Below are 12,061 nucleotides of genomic sequence, written 5' to 3'. Positions count from 1 at the left end.
AATTCCGAGCTCAAGACAAGGCAACTGCATTCGACAGATCAATTCCTAGACAACTTGATAACTTTCTTTTGCATTCCAAGACATAGGAAATGATAGCCATTGACTCAGAAAGACCATTGCCAGCAGAATTACCTTCAAGGACCAGGAGACGGTTTGTTTTCTTCATTCAACATGAATATGCCCTTGTACAGATAGCCAACATTCACTGGGCAAAACTTGGATCAAATGTAGTTGGGCTGGGACTCTGGGTCATGAACCAGAAAGGGAGAGGCCACCATACTTTTGGGCCTCGACCAATCTGTATAGGTAGTTCCTGCTGATGCAAACCGATACGGTTCTTTCAAGAACTTCCTCCACAGAAGAAGCCAGCCCATAATAATTAATGGCATGGCTTCTTCCTTGTTCTTTGCCTTCCGCTGATTATTATTTTACTATTATTATCATTATTAAAGTACTAATTTTAATTGATTTTTCGTTTTAATTAAAAATGCACACATTTGGAAGTTCCAAAAAAATATGCACACAGTTCCTTTTATACTACTCTATCAGGTCAGGATTGTGTCCCCGCAAGGAGCCAAAACTGAATTATTTTAGGCCAACATGTTGCAGTTTGTCCCCACTTATGCCGCCTTGTCCTCTTAAGAAAATAAATAATTAAATAAGAGCAACTCAAAGTAAAATAATAGTATTTAGTTAACTTGCTTCGTTAACTATGATTATACCACATGGAGTTGTGATCTTTAAGCATGCATTTGCGACAAATTCGTTTATCAATGTTCTGGTTTTTTTCATGTCGGTTGATTTATGATTTCTCTCTATATGAACATATAGAATAATGGAAACTATTTGATAATAATTTTATTAAATAAAATATAAAAGATTCAACTTTATGAAATTACATGACAAATTTTAAAGTGAATGAATAAAAGAAAATAAAAAATAAATGAAATCAAAAGAAAAGATAGGATTAAATAAAAAAGTTGAGTGTGAATAATTTTATAAATTATTAAAGGGTACAGTGAAAGCAAAATTTTGCATACGAAGTGAACAAAGAGAGAAATTTGGTTTCATATCCTTTTGGTTCTCATGAACATGATAAATTAGATTTGGCCTTATATCAGTGGCAACGGTTGGTTGGCCTGCAAATCTTGTATATTGCTGTGCGTATCCTTTCATTTTGATTATTAAAATGATAAGAAAAAACGTGAAATGATCAAAAGTCAAGAAAATAAATAAAAAAGAAAACAGTGTTTGTGAGAAACCAACCCCATCAAAATTTATTTAAACTATACAATTACAAAGTTTAATGCTAGGGACGCAGGAATAAGCTATTGTTTATTTGATCTACAGCAACTTATAAGGATGGATTTAGAAATTTTTTTTAAGTAGTGTCATAATTAAAATAATAATTTAAAAATAAATATATTAAAATTCATAACTTCAAAATAGAAAAATCTAAAAAAATTATAATTATTTATGATAATTTCTCATAATTTGAAAACGTTATATGATAATAGCAGTAGAAACACTATAAAATACATATTTTTTAATATGTGTTACTAAGTAATCATTCATCAACTCGTCACTCATTTGATTACGAACTTATGATTTATAATTATAAATATAAATTATCAAATTAATTAAAAAATATTTAAATATGAAATATTTAAAAACTTAACTTGGATTAAGAATTACTTATAATTGAAAACTAATCGAGTTGTTTTGAGAGAGTGAAAAATATAATCAACGATTGAGAAAAGGAAAGTCACTAACTTATTATAGGTTTCAAGAGTAAAACTTGAACTTTGAAGGGAGAGAAGTTTCGGTTTTGACCTTTTTAACAAAATCTTAAATTATAAATTTTTTTTTTATCTTTCCATGTAAAATTTAAATATCAATATATAAATTATTTTTTAATAATATTCAAATATTATTTTTAAAAAATATTTAAATATTATTAATTTATAAATTTTTTAATAAAATCTATCTTTTGATCTCATTTCTTACAAAATTGTAAAAAATTTAGTGAGTTCATAATATTATTAAATATATAAAATTCGAAAAAAATAATATAATAAATAATTTTTTTTTAATTGTGACACCACTCTCATGAACATGGGTCCGCCCATGGCAACTTATGTGGATCTTATCATCAAAACCAGTTTTTGAGGGCATATGGCCGACTTCGAGAACTTCTCTCCAAATATTTATTGAGAATAGCACATAATATATATATATATATATATATAAATTATTATAATCTTGTTTAGAGTAATACACTGCTATAGTATCCAATATTTACTCCATTGGCATTGCTCACCTGAGGTTGATGAGAGATGGCTCTCCTTGCTGAAGAGGTGGTTTCATTGTCCAAGAGTGTCCAAGAAATGTCTGTTGATGGTGATGAACCACCATCCCATTACATAGTTAAAGATTCCTTTATTGGTTCTGCTGATGACCCTTCTCCATCACTTTGTCCATTTCCAATCCTTGATATTAGTCACTTTTCCTCGCCTTCATCTTCCTTTCCTGAAACAGAAGTAGACAAGGAACTAGAGAAGCTCAAGTTAGCCCTCAGCTCCTCGGGTTGCTTCCAGGTTTTTGACCCTTAACCTTAAATTACAATGGAAAAACATTTCACAGCTAGACTAGGTATCCACAACAGACAATCTCCTGTTTTTAACATTATCTCTCCATCCTTATTGAGTTGAGCTATTGTTAATTAGGAAAATATTGTAAATATGATATGTTAGTATTTCTACCTAGAGTAATTTCCTTTCGATACAGGATCTACACTTTGTTTGGTGATCTTGACCCTACTAGGGAGGGCAGACTCTATCTCTGTTTGTTACCCCTGCATGATATGATTGTTGTTCCTGTATGTGAAGTCCATGTCACATGATAAATAGGAATGAAGAACCGCCTATTTCTGATTTTATACTAGAGTTTAGATTTAGATTCTTCTTGTACTTGAATGAAGCTTCACTGGTTTTCAAAATTAGGCATGGTGTTGTTTCAACATTTCAGGCAATTGGTCATGGGATCTCAAGCTCATTCCTTGACAAAGTGCGTGATGTTACAAAGCAATTTTTTGCACTCCCAGAGACAGAGAAGCAGAAATACGCCCGAGCAGTTAATGAATCTGAAGGTTATGGGAGTGACAGAATAGTTTCAGACAAGCAAGTTCTTGATTGGTCTCATCGCTTAACTCTGAGGGTGTTCCCCGAAGACAAAAGAAGGTTCAATCTTTGGCCAGAAAATCCGTATGATTTCAGGTATATATTTATCACTGATTGCAACTCTGACAAAAGATTTTCTTCTCCCTCTGAAAGATAATCATCAATCTTTTTCTTCAAAAGAACAAAATCAATTCCGAACCAGCTACATGTTAATGCTTACGATCTTAAGATGGACGATATGTCAGTCAGGGAAGCTTTTCCCGTCAACAATGTTAAACGATATGATTCAGAAGCAAACTAAACATTATTCCCCTTGCAGGGACATCATGGACGAGTATGCCTTGAAGATAAAGGTTGTGACTGACGCTGTATTCAAGGCAATGGCAAGGTCACTAAATTTGGAAGAAAACAGCTTCTTGAACCAGTTTGGAGACCAAGCCTTAATGCAAGCAAGGTTTAATTTCTATCCAAGCTGCTCAAGACCTGATCTGGTTCTTGGTGTCAAACCTCATACAGATAGATCAGGAATCACAGTTCTCTTGCAAGACAGAGAAGTGGAAGGTCTTCAAGTTTTAGTAGATGACAAATGGGTCAAAGTTCCTGTAATTCCTCATGCCCTTGTTATCAATCTTGGAGATCAAATGCAGGTAAACCAATAGTCAAATTATTGGCATATTCTCATTTGGAGTAGTCCTTAGAGCTAGAGATCGATAAATAAAACATTCTATAATTAATTTCTTACCTTGGTACATCAGTCTGCACTCTTACTCCAGATAGAGATAGATAAAAGTCTTGGCTATCTAACTTTGAATCTGCTGCTATTTGAATGCATGCAGATAATGAGTAATGGAATATTCAAGAGCCCAGTGCACAGGGTAGTGACAAACTTGGAGAAGTTAAGGATATCTGTCGCCTTGTTTAATGAACCAGAACCAGAAAACGAGATTAGAGCTGTGGATGGCTTGGTGGATGAGAACAGGCCAAGGTTATATAGAAATGTGAAAAATTATGGTGCAATCAACTATGAATGCTATCAGAAAGGGATGATACCACTTGACACTGTAAGAATTTAGTTCTTTTACCCCAACTGTTGAATGTCCAATTCACAACTCTGCTCCTTGTCCGAACTGATGCAAAATAATTTGGACAAGCTTTTAGTGGCGATCTTTGTCATGTAGCTTCTATTTTTGATATTGTCACAAATCCTTATTCAGACCTTTATTTTCCCCGAAATGTCCAATATGTGTGTAATCATAATAGAAAAACGATGACTTCATTTTCCTACCATATGAAACAGTTTCATCAAAGAATGTTCCAACCATTGCAATAAGTGTTCCTTTTTTTCATCAAATTTGGAAAGCTAGCTTATCTTTCATGTCGAATATTCACTTTGGCATTTTTGTTGCAGTTCAAATTACACTGCGTCTATAAAAACTAATCTACTTTTGGTTTGCTTTGGATTTTCGAGCATTACATAGCTTGCAAATCAATGTGGCCAAGTGATGATTATTTCTAGTGTGATAGTCATGCTAAAATTTCTACTATCTCAACTAATATTCAATCCACATATATGTAATCATTATTCATTTTTTTTAAATTCAACTTCGGATGAATTTGATATGAATGTATTAATTAATGTATACATTAATTTTTGTTGGTTTAAAAAAAATTGCAAGGCAATTATATTTACATCTTTGAGGATATACTTTAATGTTTAAAGCTTAAAACTCTCTTAGTTTGAATCTTGAATTAAGAATGAGACTGGATTTATAGAATCGAAGGACTACCTCATTGTGCAGTCCGCTTGTAACCAAAAGAAATTATATTGACAAAATTTTTCTGTTTCTCACCATAAGAGGTTGGACAAAGAAGCCATCAATTTTACAAGATGATCCCTTATTTGAACAATCTCGCAACTAGTAAACTATTTGATGAGTTGTGTAGCACAAGCAATGGCGACAAGTTCCTTTCCTCTAATCCCTCTTGCTCCATCATCACAAGCCTTTTGGTACACTACTCAAGTTAAAAGGACGGCCAAACCAACAGGCTATTATTCCAAAACCTTGAATCAATCACCTGGATTAATCTTTTTCTTCAAGAGGAAACCATGCATGATCCCACATCAGTAAATGATAACAATGCAATTTAATTTCTCGTCATCTTGTTATATATTCAAGGACAGCAGTCCAAACCACAACAGGACAAAACTCTTTTGCATGTCGTACTAGTTCTCAAGCTGCAAAGCATCCTCATTGCTTGACATCAAACATGGCCGGCATGCCGCTTGCTTCTGATGGGGTTTCATTGTCCAGGAGTATTCAAGAGATGTCCATGAACGGTGATGAGCCTCCCCCAGAATTTTATGTAAAAGACAGCAGTTTCACACACACAGATTATTCCGATCTTTCTGCATCAATTTCAGTTCCGGTCATTGACATTAGTCTACTGCTCTCCTCAAAAGATGAACTGGAAAAACTAAGACAGGCTCTCAGCTCTGGTGGTTGTTTCCAGGTTCTGTATTCTCTTGAAAAGTCCATGGAAATTGCATTGTTATGTTTTAGATAAAGGATATAGTATTCATTTTCGTATTCTTCCCTTTCCTCGCCTTCTCTTCCATGAATGGTAAACCCTCAAATTTGCTTAGGTATTTCCATTGACTCTCATGAAACTTAACGAATTCATATTTTCTCTTGAAATTGTGTTGTGCGCCAGGCTATTGGCCATGGGATTTCCAATTCATTTATTGACAAGGTCCGTGAAGTTGCAAAACAATTTTTTGGACTTCCACAGGAAGAGAAGCAGAAGTACTCCAGAGCAGTTAATGAGGTTCAGGGTTATGGCCATGATCTGATAGTCTCAGAAAAGCAAGTTCTTGACTGGAACAGTCGCTTGTTTCTAAGGGTATTTCCTGAACATCAAAGAAAGCTCGATCTCTGGCCAGAAAACCCAAAAAATTTCAGGTATAATTTTTTTTTTGCTATGTTTCTCAAATATTTGTTAATTAACAAAAGAAAATGAATTTTTTGGGATAAAATTGTGCACTTAGGGCTCAAATTGCTCCTAATAGAAAAGCAATAATAAAAAATGCTACCCTTCAACAAAGTAAATAAACTATCATGTTTGAACCAACTTTACTTCTGATGTAGTTGCAATCTAATGGTTTGTGTTTTGTGAGAAGTTGCATTTTCTTGAAGAACTTGAACTAGGAGTTGAATTCTTACAGAGAGGTCTTGCATGAATATTCCATCAAGGTAAAGCACATGATGGATCTTCTCTTTCAGGCGATGGCGAAATCACTGAACTTAGAAGAGAATAGCTTCTCGGACCAGTTTGGAGACAATCCAGTAATGCAAATCAGGTTTAACTTCTATCCACCTTGTTCAAGACCAGACAAGGTTCTTGGGGTCAAGCCTCATTCTGATAGATCAGGCGTGACAGTCCTTTTGCAAGATGAAGAAGTGGAAGGTCTTCAAATTGTCGAAGATGACAGATGGAGCACAGTTCCTGTCATTCCTCATGCTCTTGTTGTCAATCTTGGTGATCAAATGCAGGTATGTCTTAAACTTGGAGGTATGATTTTAAATTACTATTTAGCATTCAGAATTTTGAACGCTGTTGTCTCTGAAGATAACACATTCCCTCTGACAAACATGTTGCTGGTCTTTTACTTTGTACCTTTTACCCTTTTCTTACTACTCATCTACAAAACATGGCATTTATATTGTGGCAATTGAGAATACTATAACAGACTGTTTGAGGCTTTGCGTAACTCCTATTTATTTCACTCCTAATAAACCAAACACGAGGTAAAGTTACTGTAATCTAACTTTTAAGTTCTTGGAAATTAGTAAGATTTCTTAACAGAAACCATGGCATTGACTGCCAAGAAAATGAAACAGAAGAAATAGAAATTATAACATCCATCATAATTGCATCTAATAATTCTACAGTATAGAAGTCACCTGCAAAGAGAAAAGCAGTGCATAATTTGTTTGATTTACATTAATTTGCTGCAGATATTGAGTAATGGAATCTTCAAGAGCCCAATGCACAGGGTGGTGACAAACACAGACAAGTTGAGGATATCTGTGGCAATGTTTAATGAGGCAGAGCCAGATAAGGAGATAGGACCCGTCGAAGGCTTGATAGATGATAACAGGCCAAGGTTATATAGAAATGTGAAAAATTATGCTTCTTTCAACTATGAGTGCTTTCAGAATGGCAAAGTAGCTCTTGAGGAAGTAAAATTTCATGCATAAGAGTATGTGATCAACTCATCATGTAAGGATTATGGCTCTTTTGTGGAAGCAGATTCTGATGCATGCGTAGCAGAGTCCTTCATCAGCAAGAAAGTAAGAACAAGTGTTAGGTTATTTTTGTGATGCTTAGAAGGTAACTTCATTAAGGCTATTTATTTTTCACTAGTGCTTTACGTGATTATCCAGAAGCTGGAAGGGAAAGAATTATAATTGCAGCTATAAATTGAGACTATGATGTATTGAGAATTTAAGCATATTGAAGCATGAAGTTTAGCAAAATTATTTCTCACTCTGTACTGTTATAATTGACGAAAATATGTGATTAGTCTAAATGTGGGAGCAAGCTTTCATTCATAGAACTTGATATCAGTTTCTCTGCAGCAGATTAAAAGTACTAAGAATTCATATGAAACTTAAAATCGACTCTTCTTACCAATGCCGGAAATGTCATAAATTACCATGAAATGGTCACATAATATGCATGTTAGTCAATTTTATTGTCAGGATAGAATTCTGTCAAAAAACAAATCTTTTTACCTTGTCACCAGCACTAGGATGTTGTAACAGAATGAATGAATGAATAGGGGAAAATATGAGAATCTTACTAAATAAATTTTATGATCCAAATTTAAATCAGGATTAGAACAGTCTTTTGGTTTGGGCATTGGTACTGAAACATCGAAGTTGATATCAAATCATATGAGTTAAGGAGTCAATGGAATTTTTAAGGGCTTACTGTTCAGGATGGTGGCAAATTCAAAGAGATAAAAGCACATTGTTCTAGTTTTCAGATCCAGAGGTGGATATAGATCCAGCTGAAAATGTGATAGATGAAAAAGCTACAATTGCACAGGGCATTGAGATTTGAGTGCTGCTTTGGAAGTTGAAAAATAGCACTTGACACTGTCAGAATATAGAACGCCATAATCATTTCGACTTGTTTGCTCCAATAACTGGGTTTTGAGACTCTTCTCTATTAACAAAGCATGTGTTTTGTTGATGTTTATTGCTTGTTCTTCCTCTTTGTGATGGTGAAAATAAGGCACTGGATCATCTTCTAAATAATATAGAAACCAAGAAATACCATTTATTCTCTTATTTTCTTCCACTCTTTCCGGCTGAATGAATGAGGATTCATCGGAGTTGCAACCAAGGAAAGTGCCCAAATGTAGCAACTCAAGGTTAAATCCTTCCTAACCCAACTTAACAGTGACCAACTGAATATAGTTGTCACTCTCCCCCAGATCTTTCTGAACTTTTAAGATGCAATGTTGGTTTCCTAAATACCAACTTGTCCTGATTGCATAGTTGAATACTGCTTTTTACACTGTCAAACTGCCAGGTTGGGCAAGACTGAATTATAAAAAAATACACGGTTGTCTGTCAACAAAGGCAGCACCTTCACCAGTTGTCACAGCTTAAAATATGATAGTTTATGATATCTCCAACCCACCTCCCTGTTTAATACTAGAATAATTATAAAAATTTTCAAAAAAAGAAGCGAGTTGACTCGCTATTTTTCATGGTTCTGTCCAATGGTTGGCTCCTTCAACGTTGATGTAAATAGGGACCATCAATTTGGATTACAATTCTTTGTCCCCTGCAATTGGAGTTGTCAAAGCTAACGGAAAAAAGCCAGCTTCCAATACTTTGAGGTTTCGAAAAGCCTTACTAACAAAATAACTTAAAAAGCAGTGGACAGAGTCATGAATGACGACAGGCAGAAAACTAAAAAAGCAAAGAATTTCTTTAAAGAAGAAGAAAATGAAGATAGAAAACACAGAACAACTTGAAAGGGCTATTAGTTTGGTCAACGTGTGTCCCTTCACCAGGAAGGGAAGTGTTTACCCCTTTTTGTGTATTTGGTCTAGAGGCTCATAATTCTAGCCTTGGCTTATTAACTAGTGGATATAACTGCAAGCTCCAGACGGCTTGAACTAGAAAATTCCTCAGGCCTTAAGACAAAACCCCCTCTAGGTAACACTATCATCATCACAGCAACTCAACCTGAAAAGTGTGTTCCATTCCCAGTTACTTTCTGAGGCAATATGGCTGAACCTCCCCCTCCTGTTGAGCTTCAACCACAAGCCAAAACTGTGCAGGAACTGGCGGCTACCAACAGGAACGAAGTCCCGGAAAGATACATCTGTAAAGGCGATAATGGTGGAGTCCTAGATGATTCTTTTCCCGTGTTGGACGTACCGACTATCGATTTTGGTCTCCTTGCATCTTCAACTGCCGGAGGAGAAGAACTAGAGAAGCTTAGATCAGCTCTCAGCTCCTGTGGTTGCATCCAGGTCGGCTTTTTTGCACTTTTCTGTAGAAAATTACCTGTTAAAAACTCCATGAAATTACAGAACATAGTCGATTTTACTGTAGTTTAACTTTCAGTGCGTAAACATACAATTCTAAAAGTATCTCAATTCCTTGGGAATTCAACTACTCATCAGTCAAAGTTTATTTATGACTTTTACATGAACATAAAGCATTGAGAGAATCAGTAGGATTAAGCATCTGATTTGAGCTGGTTAAGGCGTCTTTTAAAATTGGATCATCAAGTATCTTATAGCATCAGCCACTAAGCACTCTCAGAGTACAGGAGTAATGACAAAAATTAGTTAGCAATTTCAATCTCTTTTAACTTCAATTCTGAGAATTATTTTACGAGTTTCAGGCAATCAATAATGGAATTACAAGTGCATTTCTGGACGAATTGAGAGAAGTTGCTCGGCAATTCTTTGCTCTTCCAATGGAAGAAAAGAAGAAATACTCCAGAGAAATTGGCAGCACTGAAGGGTACGGGAATGACATGATTCTGTCTGAGCATCAAACACTCGATTGGACTGATCGATTGTATCTTATACTGAGCCCAGAAGATAAACGAACGCTCAAATTTTGGCCTGAAAATCCTGAAGCTTTTAGGTATTCTCGTTCTTGCCCATTATGTCCCAGTAACCCAAAACTTCCAAAAGTTACACACCACTTTTGCTGCCAATACGACAAGAAAATAAACAACAAGAATGAATTCTAGAAGTTACACAACTTAGTCATATTTCTCATACCTTTTACAGGGGAATTTTACATGAATATTCGATGAAATTACAAGTAGTCGCTGAAGTCCTCTTAAAGGCAATGGCAAGATCACTGAACTTGGAGGAGAACTGCTTCTTGCACCAATATGGAGACCAAGCAACTCTGCAAGCAAGATTCAACTTGTATCCTATATGTCCAAGGCCTGATCTAGTTCTTGGGGTCAAACCTCATGCAGATGGATCAGCAATCACCATGCTATTGCAAGACAAAGAAGTGGAAGGTCTTCAAATCCTGAAGGATGATCAATGGGTTAGCGTTCCAATCATTCCTCAAGCCCTTCTGATCAATGTAGGTGATCAAGTCGAGGTAATGACCCCGATGATCTCATAATTAATAAGCTTTTCTATTCGAGTAGACCGATTAGTACCACTTGGCTGATTTATCAAGCTAAAACTTTTAACATTACTTGATAAAACTTTTAGAAGTTCTCTGTTAAAAAGATAAATCATTTTCTGTTGCATATATAAATTTGCTACTATAAATCAAGAATAGATGACAGTAATTGACATGTTACTTTCAATAGATAATGAGTAATGGGATATTCAAGAGCCCATTACACAGAGTTGTGACAAACTCAGAACGAGAGAGGATTACTCTGGCTGTTTTCTGCATTCCACATCCAGATCAAGAGATTGAACCAGTGGACGAACTCATTACTGAGGCAAGGCCTAGATCATACAAGAAAGTTAAAGATTATGTCAGTATCTACTTCCAATATTACCAGAAAGGAAGGAGACCTATAGAAGCAGCACTACTTTGATGTTCCTGACAATTTTTTATTTTTTTGGGTTGTACTCAGAAGTGGCACCCAAAGCATTCAGAATTGAACCCAGTTATCAGTTAAACTTTAAGGAAATAAACAACTTTAGCTTCTGATATTAATTTCTTAAATTTTCTTAATTTACTCTTTGTGTATAATGTTGATTATGCCTAATTTGCCTGGAAAAGGAACTTCAAACCCTATGTCTGTACAGTATATATATATATATATATATATATATATATATATATATATTTTTAAAAATATAAATTCCTCAAAACTGAGGCCACAAGACTTTTAAAATAAACTCCTCAAAACTGAGGCAATGGGAACTTTTAAAAGTGAGCTCCTCAAAGCTGAGGCAACGAGAATTTAAAAATGAACTCCTCAAAACTGAGGCAATGAGACTTTAAAAATGAACTCCTCAAAACTGAGGCAACGAGACTTTAAAAAATGAACCCCTTAAAACTGAGGCACCGAAACTTTAAAATGAACTCCTCAAAACTGAGGCAACGAAACTTTTTCTTTTTTGAAATGGTGAAAAATAATCAATTCCTCATCTGAAATTCATATGATTTTAAAGATGAATTTCCCTCTTTTTCAATTGTTTTAAAATTTTGAACATGTCAATTCATCTTCATCAGTTTCCCTTTTTTTTTTGGTGTTTTTAGAGCCTTCTCTTTGATCAATGGGGGATGAATCGATCACGCTTCCGATCTCTCGTCTTCCCCAATTCATTGCTCATAACTATTTTCTTCCTCTATCGTATG

The 12,061-nt window shown here is 35.0% G+C and overlaps 3 protein-coding genes across 3 annotated transcripts; all 3 read left to right on the top strand.

The window, feature by feature from the left end:
* Positions 2,261–4,466, top strand: LOC18588856 (protein SRG1). Its single transcript, XM_018126738.1, has 4 exons — positions 2,261–2,597; positions 3,028–3,275; positions 3,499–3,826; positions 4,016–4,466. The coding sequence occupies exons 1-4, from the start codon at positions 2,337–2,339 to the stop codon at positions 4,250–4,252; spliced, it is 1,074 nt and encodes a 357-aa protein (XP_017982227.1). The 5' UTR covers positions 2,261–2,336; the 3' UTR covers positions 4,253–4,466.
* Positions 5,166–7,720, top strand: LOC108663172 (protein SRG1-like). Its single transcript, XM_018126608.1, has 4 exons — positions 5,166–5,690; positions 5,892–6,139; positions 6,403–6,730; positions 7,196–7,720. Exons 1-4 carry the CDS (start codon positions 5,448–5,450, stop codon positions 7,436–7,438), a joined length of 1,062 nt encoding a protein of 353 aa, XP_017982097.1. The 5' UTR covers positions 5,166–5,447; the 3' UTR covers positions 7,439–7,720.
* Positions 9,198–11,413, top strand: LOC18588855 (protein SRG1). Its single transcript, XM_007013544.2, has 4 exons — positions 9,198–9,735; positions 10,113–10,360; positions 10,510–10,837; positions 11,055–11,413. The coding sequence occupies exons 1-4, from the start codon at positions 9,487–9,489 to the stop codon at positions 11,289–11,291; spliced, it is 1,062 nt and encodes a 353-aa protein (XP_007013606.1). The 5' UTR covers positions 9,198–9,486; the 3' UTR covers positions 11,292–11,413.

This window comes from Theobroma cacao, chromosome 9, assembly GCF_000208745.1.
Source record: "Theobroma cacao cultivar B97-61/B2 chromosome 9, Criollo_cocoa_genome_V2, whole genome shotgun sequence".
Taxonomy (NCBI): Eukaryota; Viridiplantae; Streptophyta; class Magnoliopsida; order Malvales; family Malvaceae; genus Theobroma; species Theobroma cacao.
This window is presented reverse-complemented; position numbering and strand designations above follow the sequence as displayed.